This window comes from Nyctibius grandis, chromosome 2, assembly GCF_013368605.1.
Source record: "Nyctibius grandis isolate bNycGra1 chromosome 2, bNycGra1.pri, whole genome shotgun sequence".
In the NCBI taxonomy this organism is placed as follows: domain Eukaryota; kingdom Metazoa; phylum Chordata; class Aves; order Nyctibiiformes; family Nyctibiidae; genus Nyctibius; species Nyctibius grandis.
The window spans coordinates 102,038,938-102,066,161 of record NC_090659.1 but is presented as its reverse complement, the minus strand read 5'-3'; the positions used below and the strand labels follow the sequence as shown (position 1 = coordinate 102,066,161).

Below are 27,224 nucleotides of genomic sequence, written 5' to 3'. Positions count from 1 at the left end.
TTCTCATGACCAAAATTTCTGAGTGTCCACATTTTAATTTTGTTGGTAGACAGCATAGGTAAAAGATGCCTTTTGCAGAGAATGTGGTGATCAGACAAAAATTAGCCTGTAATACCTGATTTGATGATATAAACTATCAATTACCGAATCAGAACAGTACATGACATGGATGCCAAAGAGGTGAGAGTCAGAGCCAGTGGGTGAAAACCTGTATTTGAAGCTGAACTGGTGTTTTCTTACACAGTTTTGTATTCAGCAGCACAGCAGTACTGGGCACATCCTTTTCCACATGAACGAAACAGAAGAGCTGTTACAAAGAAAAGAGCAATTGCATAAAGAAACAATAGACTGAGTAATACTGAGCCCATCTTCTAAACATGCACCTTTCATAATTTTTATGCAATAACTGTAATGACAAGTAGGTTTTTGACCTGAGTTTGCTAAAATAAAAATTTATGGGAGATATGGAATGTTTTTACATATATTTCATAGCCACTTGAAATGTGCTTTTTTTCCTCCATATGAAATACCATGTGCAATTAGCATTGCTTTTTTACTTAATTTTCAAAAGTTACATGAAGTTCATCAGAGTTTTCTTTAACATTTTTGGAGTCTGTAATTTTGTCTTATGCAGAGTTGTGGTGTTTTCTTGAAGCTATATTATCATATCTTTTTTATTATGTTTGCCTTTAGAATTTCCTTTTGGTGTATGCTTAGAATTTCAAAGGTTAATAAAGGAAATCCCCTTTTCTGTTTATTTTACTGTCTGTGTATCATGGTCACTGACACAGTCTCTTACAAGAGACTTACAAGCAGCTAATTGATGCTGAGCAGAGCAACAAGAGAAATCAAAGATTCTGTTGGCATCCACTGAACTGACAATTTACATTTTTATGCATGAGGACCTGCTGACTTGCAAAGAACAGTTGTGAAAACAGGACACTAATTGCCTGTTTCATACAAGTTCCAGGTGGGAGACATTTGGGAGACTATCAGAGTAAGCAGATTGTGCTTTTGAGTCAAAAAGCTTGGCTCTCTTAATTGCTTAGGTATAAATTTACTAGGCTTCCTGGGGTGGTGGGGGGAATGCCCAAATCTTTTTTTATGGGATCATAGGCTGTTCTATCCATTTTTGAGAGGGCAAACCAGAAGTAAATACTTGCAAATTCAGCTGCATGAACCTGCTCAGTGCAGGATCAGCATAGATCCGTTCTGGGAGGGAGGACGCAGGAGCACACAGCCGAAATGGAGGCAGAGACCAGACAGCCAAGCTGTCCCTTTCAGAGGCAGCTGGCCAGTAGGTCAGCTGTATCTGAAGGGTGGGTGCTCCTCTGTGGAATGAAGTTTCACGTGCCCAGCCTTTAGAAGCAAATAGGTGTCATGGCATTTTCTCCTAGATGATACAGATAATGGTTTACAGACCACATGAGCACAAGACTGACAGCGATACGTTTTCCGAACTTTGTACAAAATAACCAATAGCAAAATTAAAGATTTAGCATGTTTGATCCAGCTATTTTTGGAGCAGACCTTTTGCTACAAAATACCACCTTGCTTTCCTGCTGAAAATAATATAATATAAAGATGCTCAGTTTCTTTTGGGGCTTACGTGATGATTCATCACAAGCAGGAAAGAATTACACTTGGGGATTTTTTGGTTCTTAGGGTTGTGCTTACATGCATTTTATATGTATTTTAGCTATAGTAGTTGAATGTGGTCTATGTCTTCTCCATTTTACATTGAAAAGTCCATTCTTCTGCTGTTTCCTTTCAGTAACTCTTCCATCCCAGCAGACTACTTAGTAGAGTATGTGTGGCTGCCTTTTAGCATGCAGTGCAAAAGTTACATTTTGTATCAAAATATTCTTGCATCCTCCATGCTCTTATAAAAACAGGGTTTTTTTCTCAGTCGGTAATGCAGTACCCAGTCATAGTTCAGTAGGAATAATGTGCCTAATGGTTGCTGAGGTTAGAATGTGGCATAGTGAAGCTTAATAGGCACTACAACATCCTTTTGTTTTCATGTTTCCCTGAACACATAGTTCTGTGACAGGTGGTCGAGAAAAGTTATTCCTGTGTAAATTTACCCAATTATATTAGTGTAGCAGCCCTGAAAAAGCATTAATATATTAACCATTAAAAGTTGCTGACAGTACCTGAAGGGGGCCTACAGGAAAGCTGGAGAGGGACTTTTCACAAGGGCATGTAGTGATAGGACGAGAGGTAATGGTTTTAAACTGAAAGAGGGTAGATTTAGGTTAGATATTAGGAAGAAATTCTTTACAGTGAGGGTGGTGAGACACTGGCACAGGTTGCCCAGAGAAGCTGTGGCTGCCCCCTCCCTGGCAGTGTTCAAGGCCAGGTTGGATGGGGCTTTGAGCAACCTGGTCTAGTGGAAAGGTGTCCCTGCCTGTGGCAGGGGGGTTGGAACTAGATGATCTTTAAGGTCCCTTCCAACCCAAACCATCCTATGATTCTATGAAATGTTTTAGTGTGCCTGTGTGAATAGAGGGTTTGCCTGATATGTTATTTTTTAGATAAATTATAAATATTATATTTAGTTGATGCGTGCAAATGTGATAAAATACACATTTGCCATTGCATATTCAACATATTCTATTTTATTATATTCTATTAATGTTTTCACAACAGAAATGAGGCAGAGAAAGGAAATTAATTTTTAGGTGAGCATTTTGTTTTGTAAGCATTGGCGGTGCAAAAAGTTTACATAGTTTTATTGAAAAACGATAGTTTCAGATATTAAATGCAAAATTGTCTTTGTTGATCTTTACTGCTTATCTCTAAGATGTATTCATATCATGGGAGTTTCCAGCGTGAACAAATAGAGAGTATACAGTTGAAGGCAGCACTTCAAACAAGAAATAAGGATGTTTAACTTAGTGATTAAAAATGGAAATGTTATTATTGAGAGTCCATTCTTCTGAAATTTTCTGATTTTTTTTTATAGCCCAGAAAGCTATGGGCTCCTTCAGATTAATCAAAACTTTCTTTATTCGTATTTTGTGGTTGTAGGCTTTGGCTCCAAATTCAGCCTACCTATTCACCCAAGATTTGGAAGACATTTCTGTAGAAAGTATTATAGCTACAGAGACTCAAACAGAGTCAACTCATAATATAAAAGGGCCTCTTTGCCATTTCTAAATTGGGTGGGCAAGAAAATAAATAAAAATAAAATAGTGCCTTCAGGACGGAAAACATTTTTAAGATTTAAAAAATACTTTTAAGTAAGTGTATCTCCAGGGTAAACAGACCACTATGGAATCTATTACTCAGAGGCTATTTCACTTCATTATACTTTTTAACCTTGTCTTTGCTAGTCCTGAACCTTTGATATATAATAAAAAGGCCTACTATTGAGTATAAATATATTTTATATTTGTAAGATTTGTAAGGATATTAAAACTAAGTGACATATAACAGGCAAGTTGTTTGCAGTAGATGAGAAAAAATTATCTATTGCATAAAGAAAATATGCTGTTTTCAAAGGACACCTGAAGCAGCTGCAAGTAGTTGAGCTGTCTTTGAATTTACTCAGCAATTTACTCCAAAATTACTGACATTGTCACTTGTTATGCTTCTCATACAAGCAATCATCCTTTTATATTTTAGGAGTACTTAGACACAAAAAACCATATTTGTATCTGGACCTTCATCTTTATTCAGTTCATTATCTGTTCAGTATTCATCATTAGTAATAAAGTAAATAGTAATAACTTCTACTTTGAGTTTTCTCAAATCTCCAAGCCCCAAATACAATTTTCTGTGGTTATCGCCATTCACTGCAGGGGTACAATAAGTTGCTCTGACGTGGGCACCCCACTCCTAGAACAGGGGGGTATGTGCAGCAGCTCTTGGCTTCACGGGGTCAGCTTGGGTCCAGACGGGTTGAGCCGTCGCTGCAGTCGCTGCAGCAGAGTCAGTGGCAGCATCGTACTTGGGAAGAGTCGAGGAAAAAGCAGCAACAGCAACAACCCGAACAGGGGGACGAAGCAGAGGCATTGACAGCTGCAACAGCAGCTGCTGCCTGGTGAGAGCATGAGGAGAAGGGAAGCAGCAAGAACAGCAGTAGGTGCAGGATGGGATGAAGGGAAGAAAAAGGCCACAGCTAAAGCCCTAGACTGGAGACATTGAGAAGTTAAGGCAGCAGAACCCTTCCTGGCTTTTGCTAGGTGTCCTTGGCTAGTCTCCATCCCGGGACTGCCTTCTGCTGCTCTGACTAAGTCTGTTGCACAGCCTGTGAATGGTTTCTTTAGTTGAACGTACCACGGTTTGGGAAGCCGTGGTCTAGCTGCCCATAAGAGAGCAAGAAAAGAGTTATATAGCCTTGTCAAAATGGAGGGATCTTCTCTAACTCAGAAGCATAAACCCTGGGGGATATCATCATCAGAAACTGAAGTATTTGTGAGGTGTGTGTGCTTCCAGAGATAGGCAACAGGTGATTAGGATATTTTCAGGATTGCAGTTCCAGACCTGGGTTCCCAGACCGTGTTTTGTCTCATTTAATAGTGTCCACCTTACAGATAAGCATATGACAAGGAATCCCATACCTCATTTCTGCCTGAAACACTGAGTGCATTTCTGCAGGATTTTAGGTACTATTCTGAAAGCCAAGAATTGCAGTGTTGGGCATGGGAACACAAAGCTTCTGGATGCTGAAGCCCTTTTTATTGAAATAGACCTTAAGAAACTTCTCTGTGGTAACACAAGTCTATTGTAACAGAATCAGAATTTTAATTAAAAAAAGGCTGTGTGTTGTTTTTTTTTCTGGACTGCACTAATTCTCAGTACGTTGATTTGTTCAGGACCCATGAAAACTTAAGAATCTTTTTCCTTTTAAGTAAATTGAACATTATGTTTGAAATATTATCTGTTGTCCTCTTCAGTGTGCAGCAATAGATAAAAGAAGTATTGTCCTCCCATGAGACAGAACTAGGTAGGGTGGCACCCAGTTACCGATTGAGGACGAGGACTACAGATGAGATGGTGTCATCGGTCTGTTTGTGGGCTACAGGATTTTACTGTGTGTGTTCATTACCAATAATTTGTCATAAAGTTCTAATTAATAGTTGTTGTGCCCTTAATGTAACCTGGAGGAGTCACTTTAGATATTAGAGCTAGCAATGAAAAATATTGATGACTGTCCTGGATAAATCAGTGACAGTAGAAAACATTTTGTTGATTTTTCTATTTGGTAGGTAGTCAGGGGATACTGTGGTCACCCTGCAGTCACCCTCCTTGCCAGTTGGCATTACAAGTGGATCAGCATAATTAATTTCAAAATCAGTCAGCAGATTATACTGGACATCATTTTCTCCAGAGAGAAACAGTAAATAATAGAAATCTTTGGACCACCTCAAGTCTTTCGATTCCACTATCTCAGCAGCTTTACAGATTGTTTTGCATCTCACATCCTCTGGCAGTGATGGTATTTTGCCTGATACATTAACAGATGCTGATGCGTGTAATAGTTTGCTGAAATCTGAACAGAAAATCTCATGCTGAGCTGGTGGGAGAGCCCCAATCTTGCAGCTGTAGGTGGGGAAAGATGTGTGATTTGTAGAAGAATAAGGCACTGGCACATTTCAGACACCAGCAACAGGAGTACAATTCAGTGCAGAATCGTGACGGTGATCCATTTTTCAGACAGTCATCTGCCTTCATGTGTTGTTTATTTTCATTGTGGTTTAGGAGATTCATGTTTTGTATACTGTTGCGTATATCTAGAGTACTGGACTATGTACTTCTACATGCCTCAGTAATGGAGCCTGCTTGGCAAAAAAGCCATGAAGGTGAATAGATGTTCACATGTGGGGACTCAGAAATGCACTACATCTATGGACACGTTTGTATTGCCTGGTGGTACTATAACAAGAAGGTATATCACGTAGCTAAGTAGAGCTCCTTAGTTATGTATTAGAGGAAATACCAGGTGCTTTTTAGGATTTTGAAAGAATTTATCATCAGTGTGAGCACCAAGTAACTGAGGTGTAATAAATGGTTAATCCTTTTCTTTCTTGGAGAGACACTAATGCCACTCTGTCAGTATTAGGTCATATGTATGCAGAGGTCTCCTTTGCATATGAAACAAACAGTATCTCCAGCACAAAACTGATCAGGAGGCAAATTATGTGAGTAAAAATCTAACAGAAAAATAATACTAGAGTTGATAGAGTATATCATAGTATTGATATTAAGTAATACATATTTAATATCTTTTCTTTTAGGAGAAGCCACTGACCAAATCTCTGCAACGAGGAGAAGACTCCCAGTTTGATCAAGTAAGACACTTGAAATTATATTATTTTCATTCCTCAGGCTATAAGACAAATACTTGGAAAGCAGTCTAGTGTCCTTATACTGTCGTTGAATACTGCAAAAGCAGTATCTTTCAATGTACTTCAGTAGAATGATGAGTGCTTTGCCTAACCATTCTTGGTTTTAAATTAGGAGGATTTTTCCATTGTTTTCAAACTCGATATTTTTTTGCCATAGAACTTCCTGCTTTTTACAGTGTATAAGGCACATGTATTATTTCCTGACTGTTTCCCCTGATGGAGACTTCGAAGAAAACTTTGTATCTTTTCCAAATATCTGGTTTTTGAAACAAGTGCATGGCCCGCCGTCTTTCTTTTATGGGGTTTCTCTTACGATTAATATGAGGGCCTTTAGAATCATTGTCATTGCCATCAGTCTCATCAGTCTGTTTTGTCTCTGTAGCTGTGACCCAGCATGACTTACATATGTGCTGCACTTCACTTAGGCTGAGCCAACCTGTTGTATTTAAAATTAAGCATAAATTCAGTTGTCAGGATAAATGCCTATACATGACAAGGTAAATAATAATCAGAGAAAAATGGTTGGCAGGGAAAAAGAATTAAAAGCTAAAAAAGAATTTATATCATTAATTAGATTTCATTTAATAAAACAATAAAATTATAATTAATAAAATAAAATTTATATCTGGCATTAGATTAGTAAATTGATTATATAAGGGAAATGGGACAAGTATAAAAATATAACCAACAGCAATATACACACTTTTTAATGATGGTATAAGCAAATTAATTTTTGTCAGCAGTCTACTTTTTTAAAAAAAATCTAGAAAAAATTCCTACATAAGTAAATTATTTTGAATTAAAGAAAGGTAGGTGCTAAATAGTTTAAGTTGCAAAAAGGATGCCAAAACTCACTCCCAGTAAAGAGGAGGGGTAAACTCAAGGTGTATCATAAGCAACAAAGTTATTTGCTGCTCCGCCATTCCTGTGTCAGCTGCCATTGCTGTCGCCATTGCTGCTAACTCCATGGCTGCCCACACCACCGTGCTGCCAGCAGTGCCAGAAATACAGGACAGAAAGATATAGCAGAAGCAGCAGCAACAGCAACAACTCTGACAGCAACTGTGGCTAGTGCCATAAGCTGCAGGTACCATATTGATTAACTTAACTTTGGGAGAGGAGATAGGTATGAGTAGGACTTCAGAACCTCAAATGGATTTAACACATGTATTGTGTTTTCTGGGACATTAGATACATTGCACCAGAAGCAAAATGCCTTGTGAGACTCCACTGGCGTTCACAAAGGCTCACTTCATAATTTTAGCTTGACAAAGTGACGCTATCTAGGTTGTTCTGTATCTGCTTTTTGGGGAGAGGTAGCCTGCTCGGAGGGCTATTCGGAGCAGGAGGCGAATGGTAGGACTTCTGCATTGCACTGTGGAGCTCCCTGCCTGCCTTGCTGACCACAGAGAGACCCCACAGGGGAGCCAGCCACTGTAGGCTAAAGGAGGCTGCTTTGTGAGTACTCCCTAGCTGCCTAATGAAATTTTTTGAGGTATTCTGACCTTAATTTTATATTTTTTTTTCCTTCCTGTGGGAAGAGTGTCACACATAAATGGGAAAGAAAAACAAATTAAGCCACCCATATGCAAACCTTGTGATACTGTTCCTGGAGTGTATTAAACAAGCACATAATGGGTGGCCATGGCTTGATTAAATATTCATGGTTAAGCAAATTGTGGCCCTTTACAAGGAAGAATTAGAAGACTTATGCTTCTCCTAGTTATTGATAAGTAGACAGAAAATTGAAAGATTAAGTCAAGATCAATTAATAAGAACAGCGAATGCTTCCTAGAGTGAAAAAACTGTGTATTTCCTACTGTAGCAATTTACTCTGAATGCTGTGGTAAAAAAAAAAACAGATGCAAACAAAAAACAAAGGCAAATTTTGTTATACACAACATCTGTATATATTTCTAACTGCATATCTAGAGTCTTACCTATGTGTAGGGTTGATATAAAAGTATAGAGCTAAGATTGCCTTAGACGTCCTGTCAGAAAACCTTGTTTTCAGTTCCTTGAAATTTTCCAAACAAACTATTCAGATTGAAATTTTCAGACTTTCTGCCTCAGCCTGAGTTGTTGGGAATGTTTCCCTGTTCAGGTTTCACATTGTTTTCTGTTTGAACAGCATGGTCATTTTGAGATGTTCTAGTGCTTCTGGGATTGATGTGCGCCTGTGATTGGGAGATGGGACCTGAACCTGGCTGATGAGCCCGTTTTCAAGAACATGGTTCATACTTACCCAAATCGGTTTAGTTTGGCTAAGTTGTAGTTAGATTGTCATTCAAAAATTTGTAATATGCAGTGGAGATCTGATACAACTCATTCAAAAATTTGTAATATGCAGTGGAGATCTGATACAACTCAGCTAGAGTAGAGACAGGAAGATAAAGCAAAAAGTCTTTCTGTACTTAGCGTGTTTCACTTGGTAGATTACGTCAGTACATCTTAGTTTTATAAAGCTGTTTTGCAAATGATAACATGTCAGTATTATAAAGTTGTCACAAAAGTGTGGATAGTTTTGCTGATATTAAAAATGAAGGTGTGGTCTGCCTGGAAAACTCTGAAGATCATGATTCCACATAATACTAAAATCCAAATAAAAGGGCGTGTGCTTTTAAGTCAAACCATTTAAATTTTATTTTTTAAGTTAACTCAAATATTTAAAGAATCTATGGGATGAAAGAAGACCAGGTTGATAATCCCTTGTTTCTCCATTCCAGGTAAGGTGTGGAAAGCTTTGGTGTTTATTACAGGAAAGGCCACACATGGCATTCATGACATTTTTACTACAGAAATTAAGGAGGAAAAGAGAGAGAATCCCCATGAACAAACATTTTCAAGGGGTGCCTAATAATTTTGACTTTCAATTTTAAAGCATCAGAAGTGGCACACTGTCAAAGGACCTAATTTTATTTTTTGACTTTATCAAAATTATCTCTGTTCAATTTGAATGAAATTGATATGTGATGCTGAAGTGACCAGGTCACTAGTTACTTTAAAATGTCTGGGCTGCATCTTCTAACAGTAAATTGAAAAGCAGCAAAAGTAAGGCAGGACCTGTTTTAAAATTTGCCTTTTGCAAGTCAGCTTCAGAGGTGGAAAAAACAGCCAAAAAAACTCCTTTGCAGTAACTTAAAATGAGCAGAATGGAACTTTAGCTACACAGAGTAATCAGCATCAACACTGAAACCCCTGAACCATTTAGAACAATTATGAAGGCATTGCTTACTTCCCCTAAACAGCTTTATCTCTGACTCTCTGAGAACCAGCATTTTTTCCTGCCCATTCTCAAACACCATTTTAGGAATGCTAGTTGTGATGGTGGTGATGGTTCCAGCGTCTAGCGATCTGAACTGTGCACAGGCAGAGCTGTTCCTCTCCGTAAGGACGTAGTGTCAGTGTGTCCTGTTAGGCAGACAGTATTGTCCTGTGGGCTCTGTCTGGCTGCCAATTGCATCACCCTTCTCAAACTCATAATAGTATCCTGAGCAATGTACGAAGTAATCATCTTACTTATCCTGACTTGCAGAATGTCTCACCGTTAGCCTGACAAACTGGATTCCTTGTACTGACTGTATTTTCCTTTTTAGGGGTGCATGTATATAAAGAAAATATATACAGGAAATTATGTAGTTCTTTCATATATTTTTAAATATCTTTATAGTTTAAAAGTTTTTAAAATCTTTATGTTTTAAAAGTTCTTGATTAGACAGCTCTGATTACCTGTTGGCAAAGAGCATTAGCATGCTCTGTGTCACCAGTTAAAGAAATGTTATTAAACATTGTATTACTGAGCTATGACTTAAACTTCCTATTACAGGAAACCATAAAGTTGCAGTACATGAAGAGATCAAAAGCTAGGGTGAAAAAAACGATAACTATTCAAGAGGCTTGTCGTCACCCAAGGAAATATTTTTTATTAGTCTTCTCTCAGCCCCTACTAAAGTATCTTCTGTTCTTACCATGGTATATAAATGTTATGTGAACTGATAATACTGGAGGCAGAAAAAGGGCACTGTGTATTCTTGGACCGACCTGCAGACATTTTTCCATATGAAAATACAAAATGAATGTAATGTTTTGGTCATGGAAGTGAAAACTTAAGAGCAAGGCTTATTTTTCATATGAAACTGTCTGTATGAGGTGCCTGTTGCAGGAGTTTCAGCATAAATGGCACAAACATTTGTGCTCGTTTTAATTATACTACTCTCTTCTTAGAATCACAGAATCACAGAATCCATCAGGTTGGGAGACCTCTGGGATCATCGAGTCCAACCATTGCCCTGACACCACCATGTCAACTAGACCATGGCACTAAGTGCCATGTCCAGTCTTTTCTTAAACACATCCAGAGATGGTGACTCCACCACCTCCCTGGGCAGCCCGTTCCAATGTCTAATGACCCCTTCTGTAAAGAAATTCTTCCTAATGTCCAACCTGAACCTCCCCTGGTGAAGCTTGAGGCTATATCCTTTTGTCCTATCTCTAGTTGCCCGGGAGAAGAGGCCGACTCCCACTCCACTACAACCTCCCTTCAGGTAGTTGTAGACTGCAATAAGGTCACCTCTGAGCCTCCTCTTCTCCAGGCTAAACAACCCCAGCTCCCTCAGCCGTTCCTTGTAGGTCAGACCCTCCAGACCCTTCACCAGCTTGGTCGCCCTCCTCTGGACCCGCTCCAACACCTCAACATCTTTCTTGAAGTGCGGGGCCCAGAACTGGACACAGTATTCAAGGTGCTGCCTCACCAGTGCCGAGTACAGAGGGACGATTGCTTCCCTAGACTGGCTGGCTACACTATTCTTAATAGAGGCCAGGATGCCATTGGCCTTCTTGGCCACGTGGGCACACTGCTGGCTCATGTTTAGCCGTCTGTCGATCAGCACCCCCAGGTCTCTTTCCACCAGGCCGCTTTCTGACCACTCTTCCCCCAGCCTGTAGCGCTGCATGGGGTTGTTGTGGCTGAAGTGTAAGACCTGGCACTTGTTCTTGTTGAACCTCATGCCGTTGGTCTCGGCCCATCTATCTAACCTGTCCAAATCCCTCTGTAGGGCCTTCCTAGCCTCCAGCAGATCGACACTGCCACCCAGCTTGGTGTCATCTGCAAATTTACTGAGGGTGCACTCAATCCCTACATCTAGTTCATCTATAAAGATATTGAACAGCACCGGCCCCAGAACTGAGCGCTGGGAAACACCGCTAGTGACCGGCCGCCAGTTGGACTTTGCCCCATTCTCCACCACTCTCTGGGCTCGGCCATCCAGCCAGTTTTTAACCCATCAAAGAATCCACCCATCCAAGCCCCGGGCAGCTAGTTTGTCTAGGAGGATGCTGTGGGAGACAGTGTCGAATGCTTTACTGAAGTCTAGATAGACTACATCCACAGCCCTGCCCTCATCTACTAAGTGGGTCATTTTGTCATAGAAGGAGACCAGGTTGGTCAAGCAGGACCTGCCTTTCATGAATCCATGTTGGCTGGCCCTGATGCCCCAATTGTCCTGCATGTGCCGTGTAATGGCACTCAGGATGATCTGTTCCATCACCTTGCCTGGCACCGAGGTCAGGCTGACAGGCCTATAGTTCCCTGGATCATCCTTCCGACCCTTCTTGTAGATAGGCATTACATTTGCTAATTTCCAGTCAGCTGGAACTTCTCCAGTTAACCAGGACTGCCGGTAGATAATCAAGAGTGGTTTGGCAAGTTCATTTGCCAGTTCCTTCATTACTCTGGGGTGAATCCCATCCAGGCCCATAGCCTTGTGGGTGTCCAGTTGTCACAGCAGGTCACTAACCGTCTCCTCCTGGATTACGGGAGGTTCACACAGCCCCCCGTCCCTAACTTCAGGCTCTGGGGGCTGAGTCTCCTGAGGACAACCGGTCCTGTCATTAAAGACCGAGGCAAAGAAGGCATTGAGCACCTCTGCCTTTTCCTCATCCCCTGACACTACACTACCATCCTCATTCAGCAAGTGCTGAAGTTGCTGTTGATGTATTTGTAGAAGCTTTTTTTGTTATCTTTGACCGTAGCAGCCAAATCAAGCTCTAATTGAGCTTTGGCCCTTCTAATCTTCTCCCTACATGACCTGGCAACATCCCTATAGACCCCTCCCAAGTTACCCGACCCTTCTTCCAGAGCAAATAGGCTCTCTTTTTTTCCTTAAGTTCTAGCCTAAGTTCTCTGTTTAACCAGGCCGGTCTTTTTCCCCGACGGCTTGTCTTCCTACACACCGGGACAGCCTGCTCCTGAATATTTAGCAATTCATTTTTAAAGCACGTCCAGCCTTCCTGGACTCCTTTGCCCTTCAGGACCGACTCCCAAGGGAGTCTGTCCACCTACCTCTTAAACAGGCTAGAGTCTGCCCGCCGTAATCTAAGGCGGGAGTTCTCCTCTTGCCCCTCCTTACTTCCCCCACTATCGAAAACTCTTAACATTTCGTGGTCGCTATTCCCAAGATGGCCACCGACCCTCACATCTCCCACTAGTCCTTCTCTGAAGCGCACTAGGTTGGAGAATACAGATTGAAAAGCAAAAACATTTAATGTTTTATATACTTTTAGGAGGTGGAAACAGACAATAGGTCAAGCTAAAAAAAGGAAAATAAAAATGAATAATAAAAAATGTGGAAAATACAAATATAAACAAATAAGACACTAAGCAACATACTAATGATTAAGTGCCCCTTTTTCATAACAGCCTAAACGTGGTAAATGACATGCTGATAATTATTCCTGTCCAATATTATATTTGTCAGATGTAGCAAGTGAATAATAGTATCATCATCATTGCAGTAGCACTGCAGTTGGCACCTTTTGCGTTTTCCCTTTCCCCGCATTTTACGCATTGTCCTTCTTCACCAGCAGAAGGGCACCTGGTAGAGGAAATATAAGAAATGGTGGTGATGAGGTGATAGAACAACCTTTGGCTCCTGTTCAGAGGTTTGGGTTGAAGCAGTGTGTAAAGAAGAAAATCTGAAGGCAAAATTAAAGGTAACGCTATCAGAACTGAACTTGCTGCACACTAGAAATAAATGGGTTTTCATGTAAACTGTTATCCTGGCAGTAAAATAACTATAAACATTGCTAATGTTGCTAAGACAATATTTATCAAATTCTGCTTTTAGTAGCATTGATAGAACGTGTAAATCTCACTCCTAATGTCCATTATTTGGAATCTACGCAACAACAATTTGAAGACAGAATATGCAGACACTGTGCAAATAATAGATTTACAAAAAATAAACCAACACTGCAAAAATGTAGTACTGCAGTTCTGCATTATTAAGATGGCAATAAAATGCACATTTAACATACATACTGACGTATATCGTATATGAAGAAAATGCAGAGCCAAGAAATTAATGATACTGTTGAAAGTTGATGCAGTTTTGAATATATTTGCTGGTAAAGCACATACATAGAAATTCATTTGTGAAATAAAAAAAAAAAAAAGCATCCATCTGCTGTTAGTGGAAACATTTCTTATATTTGTATTTTGACAACATAGCAATACTTATATGAAAGTATATAAATTATAGCAAACTATCTGGGCAGAATTTCATTTACTCTTACATATTAGTCCAAAATAAATATTAAGCGTTTACATAAAGTATATTTAATGCTCTATGAACACAAGTTTTAAACAGCTCCGTACTTGTGCAGCTTTCTTATCCTTAAGCTATACAGTAGGTGGTTCATTTATGATGGAAGAACATGATCATTTGTCCAACAAGGGCATATTTGTACATCTGTGCACTCCCTTTCAGGAGCAGCACAGAGCTAGAATTCATCTCACTCCTGGACCTACTTCCAGTAAATGAAAGGGTTGAGTAACCAACGCGCTGGCTAGACTTCCCTCCCTTCCTGTTCCCTGAGAGCCAGGTCTTTGCCCAGTCCACCCTTCCTTCCTGCCTTAAAAGTGCAATGACAGAAAGATTTTTGAAAAGCTATATTGACCTTTTATCCCTACTAAAGGCACACACTGTAAATTCAGCAGAGAAAGTATGGCTTGAGGAGATTTAACAGGAATCACTTTGATTTTTTGTGGTGAGTGAAGTTGTGTAGCTGGGATTTCAAGAACAGCATAGATATATATGTTGGTGAACGTGCAGGAAGACATGACTGAAACAACTTTTCACTTACAGTAAAATATTGTGATCTCTTAAAAGATATTTAGGTCTGTTCTAGTCTTCCCCAGCAAACCCTTTTTCACTGCACCTCATAATTAACAACAGGTGTTGTGCCAGCTTAAGAAAAACTTTTGGAAAACAGTAGAGAAGCAATTGAAATAAACAATTGGAGCAATTGAATAAACAAGAGGAGTTAGAAATCCGTGTTCGGTCGGGGGGCTGTGATCTAGTGGCAGTTACAGAGACTTGGTGGGACACCTCGCATGACTGGAACGTGGTCATGGATGGCTATGTCCTGTTCAGGAAAGACAGGCCACTAAGGAGAGGTGGTGGAGTTGCTCTTTATGTGAGTGAGCAGCTAGAATGTATTGAGTTCTGTCCAGGGGCGGATCAGGAGCGAGTTGAGAGTTTGTGGGTGCGAATTAAGGGGCAGGCTGGCAGGGGTGATACTGTTGTGGGTGTCTATTACAGGCCACCGGATCAGGATGAGGAGGGTGATGAGGCCTTCTACAGGCAGCTGAGAGCAGTCTTGCAATTACAGGGCCTGGTTGTCATGGGGGATTTCAACTACCCTGATATTTGCTGGGAGGCCTACTCAGCCAGCCATCCTCAGTCCAGGAGGTTCCTCCAGTGCATTGATGATAACTTTCTGATGCAAATGGTGGACGAGCCAACTAGGAGAGGAGCGCTGCTGGATCTTATCCTCACTAACAAGGAGGGTCTGGTTGAAGAGGTGAAGGTTGAGGGCAGCCTTGGTTGTAGCGACCATGAGATGGTAGAGTTCAGGATCTCATGTGGCAGGACCAGAATAGCTAGCAGAATCACAACCCTGGACTTCAGGAGGGCCAACTTTGGCCTTTTCAAGCAATTGCTAGGGGAAATCCCATGGGACAGGGTACTAGAAGGTAAGGGGGCCCAAGATAGTTGGTTAGCATTCAAGGACTGCTTCTTCCGAGCTCAAGATCAGAGCATCCCAGCAGGTAGGAAGTCAAGGAAGGGTACCAGGAGACCTGCATGGTTGAACAGGGAACTGCTGGGCAAACTCAAGTGGAAGAAGAGGGTGTACAGATCATGGAAGGAGGGGCTGGCCACTTGGGAGGAATATAAGTCTGTTGTCAGAGGATGTAGGGAGGCAACTAGGAAAGCTAAGGCCTCCTTGGAATTAAACCTTGCAAGAGAGGTCAAGGACAACAGAAAGGGCTTCTTCAAATACATTGCAGGTAAAACCAACAGTAGAGGCAATGTAGGCCCACTGATGAATGAGGTGGGGGCCCTGGAGACAGAGGATAAAAAGAAGGCAGAGTTACTGAATGCCTTCTTTGCCTCTGTCTATACTGCTGGAGGCTGTCCTGAGGAGCCCCGGACCCCTGCGGCCCCAGAAGAAGTCAGGATAGAGAAGGAATCTGTCTTGGTTGATGAGGGCTGGGTCAGGGACCAATTAAGCAATCTGGACGTCCATAAATCCATGGGCCCTGATGGGATGCACCCGCGGGTGCTGAGGGAGCTGGCGGAAGTCATTGCTAGGCCACTCTCCATCATCTTTGCTAATTCGTGGGCAACGGGAGAGGTGCCTGAGGACTGGAGGAAAGCGAATGTCACTCCAGTCTTCAAAAAGGGCAAGAAGGAGGACCCGGGTAACTATAGACCGGTCAGCCTCACCTCCATCCCCGGAAAGGTGATGGAACAACTTGTTCTTGGTGCTGTCTCTAGGCACATCAAGGATAGGGGGATCTTTAGGGGCACTCAACATGGCTTCACCAAGGGGAAGTCATGCTTAACCAACTTGATAGCCTTTTATGAGGACATAACCCGGTGGATAGATGATGGTAAAGCTGTGGATGTGGTCCATCTTGATTTCAGTAAAGCGTTTGACACGGTCTCCCACAGCATCCTCGCAGCTAACCTGAGGAAGTGTGGTCTGGATGATCGGGTAGTGAGGTGGATTGTGAAGTGGCTGAAGGAAAGAAGCCAGAGAGTGGTAGTCAATGGGGCAGAGTCCAGTTGGAGGCCTGTGTCTAGCGGAGTCCCTCAAGGGTCGGTACTGGGACCAGTACTATTCAATATATTCATTAATGACTTGGATGAGGGAATAGAGTGCACTGTCAGCAAGTTCACTGATGACACAAAACTGGGAGGAGTGGCTGACGCGCCGGAAGGCTGCGCAGCCATTCAGAGAGACCTGGACAGGCTGGAGAGTTGGGCGGGGAGAAATTTAATGAAATATAACAAGGGTAAGTGTAGAGTCCTGCATCTGGGCAAGAACAACCCCATGTACCAGTACAAGTTGGGGACAGACCTGTTGGAGAGCAGCGTAGGGAAAAGGGACCTGGGGGTCCTAGTGGACAACAGGATGACCATGAGCCAGCAATGTGCCCTTGTGGCCAAGAAGGCCAATGGCATCCTGGGGTGTATTAGAAGGGGTGTGGTTAGCAGGTCAAGAGAGGTTCTCCTCCCCCTCTACTCTGCCCTGGTGAGGCCGCATCTGGAACACTGTGTCCAGTTCTGGGCCCCTCAGTTCAAGAAGGACAGGGAACTGCTAGAGAGAGTCCAGCGCAGAGCCACGAAGATGATTAAGGGGGTGGAACGTCTCTCTTATGAGGAGAGGCTGAGGGAGCTGGGTCTCTTTAGCTTAGAGAAGAGGAGACTGAGGGGTGACCTCATTAATGTTTATAAATATGTAAACGGCAAGTGTCATGAGAATGGAGCCAGGCTCTTCTCAGTGACATCCCTTGACAGGACAAGGGGCAATGGGTGCAAGCTGGAACACAGGAGGTTCCACTTAAATATGAGGAAAAACTTCTTTACGGTGAGGGTGACCGAACACTGGAACAGGCTGCCCAGAGAGGTTGTGGAGTCTCCTTCTCTGGAGACATTCAAAACCTGCCTGGATGCGTTCCTGTGTGATATGGTCTAGGTAATCCTGCCCCGGCAGGGGGATTGGACTAGATGATCTTTCAAGGTCCCTTCCAATCCCTAACATTCTGTGATTCTGTGATTCTGTGAAATGTCTAAGAGTCCTGAGTCAGTAGTGAATAGTTTGCACTGACACTAGGTGTTTCAAGTCTTCTAAATATTTATCTGAAGTCTTACGCTTGAAGGCTTTGGTGTACTTGAGCCTGGGCTGCTGTAGTAATTCTTCATGAAAGGCCTCCTGTCACTGCTGCAAGCAGTGCCTTCATGCCATCTTTAACGGCAACTTGTTTCGTATTTCAGGTAATAAAATATACTGGAGACACTGGATTGAAAGCTTTCCTAAAATAGTATTTTTATAGAAACTTGTATTTTTACAAGGGCAGTTGTTACAGCTTTCAAATGCTCCATGTTTAATTTTAGGCCATAATACCTGAATGCAATCAAAACAATACTCCTTTATCCTTGAAGTGTCTCATTAACTTTAGACTACAACATCACTGTGAATTAGTTAAATTCTGAGGCAGAAAATCTGCAAAAGAGATCAGAGTTTTTGATCTAAACTCACTAGTATCCACAGAAGTTGTCGTTTAAGGCTTTAGTAATGTTTGGGAACTCTGTGTAAGGTGCTCAGTCTCCTAGTTTTGCTCCTGTTTTAGTCACAGACTTCACACAAGCTTGGTCTTACACAAGACATTAAACTCTGCTGTTGTTGTTCCACAAGCACTGAAACGTGGTGGTTTAAGTTAAGCCGGTGGATAAACCTGACAGAGTTAATGACATGATCATTGTACTTGACATGAAGTACATACTTCAGCACCTCGCTCCTGCTACTCAGCACTTTGCAGGATCAAGCCCTGCATGATCTTGAGGTGGTCACAAATCTCAAAATCAGTAATTTATTCCTATTTTAAATAGGAATATTTTCTTAGAATTTTCTTAGAATGTACACAAATGCTGTAGCTGTGCACATTCAGTTGCAATACAGACGTAATCCTCTTGTATAATAATGGGGTTTTTTTCACCCTAGCTTTTGATCTTTTCATGTTTTGCAGCTTTATGGTTTCCTGTAATAGGAAGTTTAAGTCATAGTTCAGTAGTAACATGTTCAGTAACATTTCTGTAATTGGTGACACAGTTTGTACTGAGTGATCAGTAATCTTCTTTTCCAGTATGCCACTAGAGTTGTTTAATCAGGAACTTCTAAGGATTGTTTTTAAACTATGTTTTACTTATTTGTGCACACAAAGACACAGGAAACTGTAAATATTTTCCTATATATAAAAGAGAAGTCTAAGTTACTGGGTGTGTCAGCCTGATAGTAAGCTGGATGCATCTGCACGTTCAGTTGGTTGAAAGTATTGCAGAGCTTGAGGGGTTTCTTAGTTTCAGGAGGGGCATCCAGCAGTCAGATACAACCCATGAGACAGTACCTCTGATTCATCACTTTTTCTTTCCTTATAGTGTGCTCAAACTCAAATCAACATTGTGTAACAAATATGCCCCTTGAAGAAATAGGTAGTTTTCTAGTGTGTTGTAAGTTGTGATACAGAATTTCAATTCATTTTAGTATCATCAGTGGAAAGACACTATCAACATACAGCCCGTTATTGTATTTCTGCTTATGTTTCAACAGGAAATGCAGAATGTTAAATCAACATGGATCTCAAAAATGAGATGAAAAAAAGAATGACCATGTCTAACCATTGAATTAGTACTTTTTTTTTTAAGGAGGAAGCAGAACTTGAACACCAGTTGATTTGTTGTATTTTCCCCATAGGTAATAAGCTCAATGAGCTCACTTTCAGAATATTGTCTACCCTCTATCCTGCGCACTTTGTTTGATTGGTATAAAAGACAGAATGGCATAGAAGATGAATCTCATGAGTACAGACCAAGAACAAGCACTAAATCCAAAAGGTATGATTTTGAATATGCATGCATACATTATTGACAGATTCTAAGGTAAAATGTATTACATTTCGCCCATCAGCTTTTGTGAGGTTACAGTTGTTTGAAAGTTGTTGTCATCTTTTTCTCCTTGTTCCTGGAACTCTACTCTCAGCTTCTAGATGGATGGAGTAATTGTGTCTTTAAAATTTTGCTCCTGATAGTTCAAACATGATTTCTTACTGCTGGTTTGGATGCTGTAATGCCATTTAGATATTGATTTGTGTAAATTGTGTTTGTCTTCTTTACTCATATGAGCAGGCAATAATTCTGTGGCACTTAGAAGGATTTTTTTTTTATACAGCGTTCTGCTTTGTCAGAAATTTCACATACACCTGTCCTCAATTAAAAAAATTGTGAATCAGTCAAAGAGCTTTAGCAACATTGACTTAGCTCTTAAAACAACAAGCAAACAAAAATAAAGACCCCAAAACAAATATATTGATCTCTTATGATATCAGTAGTTCCTCAGTGATAGGTCTTGGTTTATGTTGAGGTCTGATGGTTTGCTACAGGTATATTCTTCAGACTTACAGTTTTTCTGAATACTTTGGTACTACATTTACATACTTTAATGAAGCAGCAGGAGAATCAATCATCACTGTCCGACCTGGTGTTTGGAAATGTGTAGGCTATTCTTCACATTAGGATTACAGTATAATCCAGTAACTACTGAAGGCAATAGTTGCTGTAACAAAGGGGTAGGAGCTAGTTTTAGAACATCAAGGTAGACATGGACCTGAATCAGACTCTTTAGTCTCTTTATGTCACTGGAAGTTGGCAATATGAAGGCATGATTCGTCAATTAGATGTCTGCTTTTGGATGAGATGAATCCTTGCCTTGAAGTGCCTCTTTCTCTCGACTTGTTGCACAAGCCTGTTACAGGATGACCTGCTCATAAATAGATGTCTTCAGGAACTCCACCCAAAATCTAGTTGAAAGTCAGCTTAGCAGTGAACCAAGGCCACTCTGTCAATTGGTAGTGTTACAGAAGAAAGAACATCTAACCAGTCCGTTCTCCAGTTAATGTGAAACCAAGGAAACCAAAATGCAAATAATTTATTTCATCACTGATCGAGAACTCTTAAATGCATATTTTATTATAAGCACATAAGTACAATTGAAGTCTCTAAAGTTCTTAATGTTTATAATAACTGTGCTGAATTTATGCAAACAAAAATCTCACTGAAATCAGTGGTAACTGCTTCAAATGGACTGTAGAACTGTCCCTTTAATGTTTAATTTTTAAATGTTTAAATCCTTTTCTGTAATTTTTAATAATGTTTAATTTTTTTAAAGTATTGTATATTTTATGTTATCTTTTCAGTACACTTTGAAACTGTGATCAGGTGATCCAAACGGATATTTTTTGTATTTGTATTGCAAGCTACTCACTTCAGATATTTATTCTTCTGTGTTTTTCTGAACAAGGAATGTGTTTGAACATTTGACGGTGATACCAAAGTTAAAAAAATAGCTCTGGAACAGTTGTAAAAAGAGAATGTAGTTTGGTTTTGAATTCTCCATTGGTACTTTTAAGGCATTTTTCAAAATCTGTCACAAGTCTAAATATTGAATTTGATAGCACAAAATAATTTATTACATTTGTCTCCAAAGGGTAATTGAGAACTGTCTAAGTGGTACCATCAACAAGGAAACTGAAATGAAATCCATTTGTTAGAATATAGAATCCAAAATTTTCCTTTTTTTCATTTTATTTTTTTTTCTTGAGAAAGTTTTGTGTTGATCTTAAACTGGAAACAAAGAGGGAGGAAATGGAGAGCAACATTTAACCGTTTGAAAGAAGGTAAAAGCAACATGTTAGAGCTGGTGTATTTATCCCAGATTTTAAGAGCATATAATTGCATTACTTTCTGAAATGATGGACTGCAGTTTAAACTGTAGAACACAATCCGCTGTTATCTGTATTTGTGTAATTGAGGAAGACAATTAATATGAATTACGACACATCTAAATATTGTGTTTCCTGTTTTGATTTTGCAGTGATGAACAGCAGAGGGATTATTTAATGGAGAGAAGAGATCTGGCTATTGATTTTATTTTTTCTTTAGTATTAATAGAAGTTTTGAAACAGGTATGGAGTTCTTAAATTATTCATTAACTAATAAATGATGGTAACTACCAATACAACCTAATTTTAGGGTTCTTTCTATTTCCATCTTTAAGAGTCTAATGAAAACTCGAGATACATCCTGCATGCTTGTTTATTGCTGTCTTTCTTGTATCTGTAGGATACATAGTATTCTGTGCTCATACAGACTTCGCTTTGCCAAGTCTCTGGAGCTAAAGTATTTCTCTTCAATACTAAATAAACTTTAAACGGCTGGCTCATTTCAGCTGTTTTGTTAGCTAGATGCTATTTCAGCTGATACCACATTTGTGTAGGGAAGATAGATACCCAGGAATAATACAACCAGTAAGGTATGCAGCTTGAAGTGTATAATATACGTGTACCAGTTATATTTTAATTTGTGTTTTCAGATTCCACTTCATCCTGTAATAGACGGTTTGGTACATGATGTTATTAACTTGGCTTTCAAGCACTTTAAATACAAAGAAGGGTAAGGCTCTTTTTCACACAAAAATTCTATGAGAGATACTATTTGCTGAAATTTTTAATTGTAGTGGTTTAAGTAGGATGTTTTCTCAGCCAAGGATTCTTTTTTGTCTCTTGCTAGGTACCTTGGTCCTAACACTGGAAATATGCACATTGTTGCAGATTTGTATGCAGAAGTAATAGGTGTTCTAGCTCAAGCAAAGTAAGTAAAATTGAATACCATACATAATGGAAATCTGCGAAGTTTTACTTGCTTAGCCTGTGAATATTCTGATTTTCTCACTTTCTTAAAAGATAGCGCAGGAATAAATCATTTCACCTCGCTGACCCTCTGTTCTTCCAGGTATTCTAGAGCATAGAACTCTAGGGAATCACAAGCTTTCTGCATCTAGTCCAGTGATACTGAATAAATTCAACTAGACTACAGCTGCATTGTTTTTCTTATCTCAGCAATGACATCTGTGGAAAGCCCAAAGGGCTGAAGAGAGCTATTTTAATTAATCTTGTTTGTATATGCTATTTTTTCTCTAGCTGGGCAAACCTAGAAATGGCTATACTCCAACATAGCAACATTTTTATGTTTCTCTACAGTTATTTCAGTTTAGAACTTAATGCAACTGCTTCTGGATCCTTCATCCTGCACTTCTTAGTGCAGATGGAACAGTAAAAGAAAACACTTTGTGGAGTCCGGTCTTAAATTTTGAATCTGGAAGCAGGCAGATTCAGAAACTCATGTACCCGATGTAACGTCTCATCATACACTTATCGCATAAACTAAGCAGAAGGGTGAAATTTGCTGCCCCAACATAGATCCATGTCAGTGGTCTCTGTCTCCTGACTCCTTGGTGTTGCTGACAGCGAGTCTGCTCTACAAGACCAATCAACTTAGCCAAACTTATTTTTTTAGCTTGATACAGGCAAACCAATTCAAGTTCCTGGAAATCATGTGACTTTCACAGACTTCAGCTAAGGCCTTACCTGAGCTTCTAAATTGGCTGGGTCAAAGGCAAAAGGGGAAGTGACATCTGGATCCAAAGCTTCAAGTCAACTGTCAAAGACAAAACATCACTGTTCTCCATAAATACTGGTTTTCTCCTCCAATTCTGAAGGGCCTTGCTAAGATGTACTACCACTGAAGGCTTCTTCCTGCCAACCGGTTTATTCATCTCTCCTGTGTTCTCCATCAGAGGCGATAACAACAGGTTGTCACATGCTACACCTGCTCATGAAAATAACATTCTTTTCATTTTGTCTCAAAAAGGACAGGAGATCCTGTTGGATGATCTTCCTATATGTTATTTTTATGGACAGTGTGTCTCAAAAGATACCTCCAATAGACTCACAGGGGAGATCAAAAATGGACACAAACCACCTCATCCCAAATTGTTCTAGTTAATGCTTAAGTGTTCCTTTAATGGCTAGCAGAAAAAACCTGAAGGGAGGAATAGCCTATCTGAATATTTTCATGGTTATCATTTAAGCATTTTCTTTTGAAAACATTGCATGTACTCGCAAGAAAACTATCTTTCATCTTGGATTTTTTAAAAACATGTGAGGGGGTTATTGGAATGGTATGGTTAGCTCTTATGTAAAAGAGGGGCATGATTAGGAAATAATTGGAAAGATGGGGTTATCCAAAGGGACTAAGATCAGGCTGTACACTGTTTTCTTTTCTGAGTTTATCAGAAGTGAAAGAAAACCAAAGAAGAAGAAATCTCTTCACATGCTGACTGAAATGGTATTTTACAACTGAAGTTGATTCTTCTATAAGTTTTCCCCCATTTATAGACCTTATAATACATTTCAAATACGAATCTACACTGTTTTGTAACTAACCAATGTGAATTCATAGATTTCCTGCTGTAAAGAAGAAATTCATGTCAGAGTTAAAAGAGTTACGGCATAAAGAACAAAGCCCATATGTAGTTCAAAGCATTATCAGTCTTATAATGGGAATGAAATTCTTTCGCATTAAGATGTATCCTGTGGAGGACTTTGAAGCTTCTCTTCAGTTTATGCAGGTAAAATTCCTAAGTATATAACTGTGGTTCCCAGACTTTTTAGAATGGGCTCCCCTTCATCTTTCCTGTAATACTCCAGGAGATTTTCCACGTGTCATTCCCACATAAATGTATGCGCGGCTGCTTTCTGTTTGATCTGAACACCAGTGCTCCAGTCTCCAGTCTCTGGAGTATATCATTCCATACCAACTCTTCATCAGCCTTATACCCCTAGTCCCTACATCTCACCCTCCAACAAAAAGAGTTTTGGTTCTGTAGACCCCAGACCTTCCACCCTGCCATCCCACAGCTGTTCTTGCCCTGTGTCCCTACCTAGCTATGTCTCCCTAGCTGCTCACTGCCTCCAAAGTGAATCCTCCCCCCTTGACATAGTTGCCAGATAGGAGAGGAACTTCTGATGGAGAAAAACACAGAGGAAGAGACAGAGAATTGAGGGAAAAGCTTGATGGAATTTCCCTTGGATGTGTTGTCTCCTTCCGCCACACCTTCACCCCCTTTCCTGTAGGGTGCATTCTGTACCCACACAGTTTCAGAGCCACTAGTACAGAGCATAGTTTGACTATCATCATGAATGCTTTAAATTAACAGATTACATCATTTTCTAAAAGGAAAGAAAATCTTTTATGTTTAAACATTTTTAAAAGGCCACATTTCTTGTTGGTAATGTGCAATGGGTTCTGTTCCATCAGCATGTTTATTTAGCTTAACCTTTTTATTCCACTTTTTTCTTGGGATCACCCTCATGGCTACATGGTTTGTAGCCAGTCATCCAGTAAAGTACATGTTTTATGTAAACCTCCACGTAAAGATCAGCTTATTGATAATGTCAGTGGAGTAAAAAATCAATGTTAGATGCCCATAAATAAGGATTTGACTTTGGAATACAAATACACATGCATACAGACACACAGAGCCATTTCCCTAAGTCTTGAACAGGAATCACATTCTATTTCAGCCTTGCAATGTGTTTTAAAACATATTTAAAACATATTTAACAACACAGAAACAGCTCATTTTTCTCCTTACATTACGCTTCATTACGTGAACACATCTTTGTATGTGTTGACGTAATGTAAGTTATCCAGAGCTGGCAAGATATCAAAGTAGTGTGTGTTCAGTGCACGTGACTCTCATGAGTGAGTGACTTTGTGGCATGGCTTTATGGCACAGCACTGGTGGGATCCAGTGTTCACTGGTAGAGAAATCAGTGGTAAAGCCCCCATATAGTAGACTCAAAATTTGGATGCAAATTATCTCTACCTTGCTCATGACTACAGTATCTCAGCACCAATTAATTTTTATATATACTGCAATGCATCATAAGATGCACTGTGTATGTAGGAAAAACAGCTTTGCTCAGTTTGGTGAAATACACCTACAGTTCGATTCTGTGGGTGATTCGTCTGTTAATTTATCTACATGCAGTGCCTCAGCTACACGCTCTGTCACACCAGCTCTGCTATAGTAGAGAGGGACACTTTCAAAGGGTGTGCTAATCTCAGGAGCAAGCTCCAGAAGAGCCTGTCTTCCACCACAGAGTGCAGAAGCAGCCCAGGAAGGCTACTGTCTTTGCATAGGGGCCTCAGCTGTGTAGCAGAAATGGCCAGAATGACTGAAGTCATGTGGGGAAGAATCCTGATTGCAGCCAGGAAAACATGGTCTAAAGTGTATACTGCTCTGCACGCATGTGCAGGAAAAAAGGTCAGTGGGGAACATCCTTGTAATGTCAGTGGCTGTTTGGGCCTTGGACCCAGAGAGGAAGAAGTAACTGGACAACATGATTTCTCATCCTCAGAGAAGTTGTACAGCAGCACAAGAGTGGGTGTATGCTTATCTCCCCTCCTTCACTTCCTGAGCAGCACAGCTGTGTGGATATTAGTTTGCTGCATGTTTAGAGCAAAAGTATATTTTTATTTTCTCTCTCAATTCCCAGTTGCAGGCTGGAAATTGTGGTGGTTTGCACCACAGGTCTTTTCCCTCACATAGCACAGTTCTGTATTGACCCTTAATCTGCAGTGGATCCTAGCAGTGAAATTTATCCAAAATATTTACAGTAAGATTCTTCCTTCCCTTGAGTATCTTAGCAGAGAAGTACGTTCCTTTTCTGGCCTCCCAGAGCATTGTGTAAAGCAATCCATATGGGCTATTACTCCTGCTCCTGAAGGTATACACAGGGAAGGCATGAGGTCAGCCCCTGAGTCCAACTCCCTTTCCGTCCCCAGAACACCACTGGGCACAGCTGGAATCAGTGGAGAGCTTGTGGATTATCATGGTTAGAGTAATAGATCCTTATCTTGACTTATGTCCTGCTTTGTGCTTGCTGTAAAATGCAGATTTAGAAGTTAGCAGACAAATGTTTTCTGTGGCATTGGCAAGATAAAAATAGCCACTGACACTTCATGTGCATTCAGCAAACATTTAGAGGTCTTTATTCCAGCTGATAGGCAATTTATGTTTCTTGTTTTGTTGTGTTTTGTTTTAGGAATGTGCACATTATTTCCTTGAAGTTAAAGACAAAGATATCAAGCATGCACTGGCAGGACTGTTTGTTGAAATTCTTGTCCCCGTAGCTGCTGTGAGTTTATTTTTCAGGTTGTTTGCATAATTTCTTTAAATTAAACAGCTTGTGAAATACTGTTTTACTAATATGAAATTTTCTTTCAGGCTGTTAAAAATGAAGTGAATGTCCCCTGTCTGAGGAACTTTGTTGAAAGCCTGTATGATACAACACTTGAACTTTCCTCACGAAAGAAGCACTCATTGGTTAGTAACCCTAAGAAGCAGAGGCTAAAACTCTTTGGCAGAAATACCTCTGAGCAAGACTTGGGAAATTCCCAGAACTGGTTGCAAAACTTTTTTCTGCATTAGGCTTTATAACCAATATATTTCTATTTGCAGGGAAGGTTACTGTGTTTGCAGAAAATAACCATATTTATTTTATTCAGAATATGATCAAAATAAGCCTGAATCAAACCGGTGTTTTCAGCTTCTGGGTCTGTGATTATTAAACTGTTAGGTTTTCTCATACTTGTTATGTGTAAACATTAGGAGGAGAGGAGAAAGAATAGAGTTCACTTCTTGTCAAGCGAGAACAAATGAGGCATGTGGGAACAACCCTTTCACGGGGCTTAAATAATACATTGTAGGAACAAAAAAATGTATAACACATGCCCTTTTAAATCCGTAACTTGGCTACTGTGCAGCTCCCTATTTCTTTTTTTCCTTGTGAGATGAACAGTGGCATTGCAGTGTATTTTTGGAAGCATGAGTTGATCTGAA

General features: G+C 40.3%; 1 protein-coding gene across 7 annotated transcripts in view; it reads left to right on the top strand.

Annotated features, from left to right (window-relative positions):
* FRY (FRY microtubule binding protein) overlaps positions 1-27,224 on the top strand; it is a 241,653-nt gene that overhangs the window by 100,546 nt on the left and 113,883 nt on the right. For 6 of the 7 annotated variants that reach the window (XM_068417918.1, XM_068417929.1, XM_068417910.1 and 3 more), the window contains exons 3-10: positions 6,246-6,299; positions 19,176-19,315; positions 21,351-21,441; positions 21,849-21,928; positions 22,046-22,126; positions 23,777-23,945; positions 26,428-26,520; positions 26,610-26,708. In XM_068417918.1, coding sequence (XP_068274019.1) covers positions 6,246-6,299; positions 19,176-19,315; positions 21,351-21,441; positions 21,849-21,928; positions 22,046-22,126; positions 23,777-23,945; positions 26,428-26,520; positions 26,610-26,708 — 807 coding nt within the window. Of the gene's footprint in view, positions 1-6,245; positions 6,300-19,175; positions 19,316-21,350; positions 21,442-21,848; positions 21,929-22,045; positions 22,127-23,776; positions 23,946-26,427; positions 26,521-26,609; positions 26,709-27,224 lie in introns of those variants that run through there. The other variant, XM_068417938.1, reaches the window with a different exon arrangement.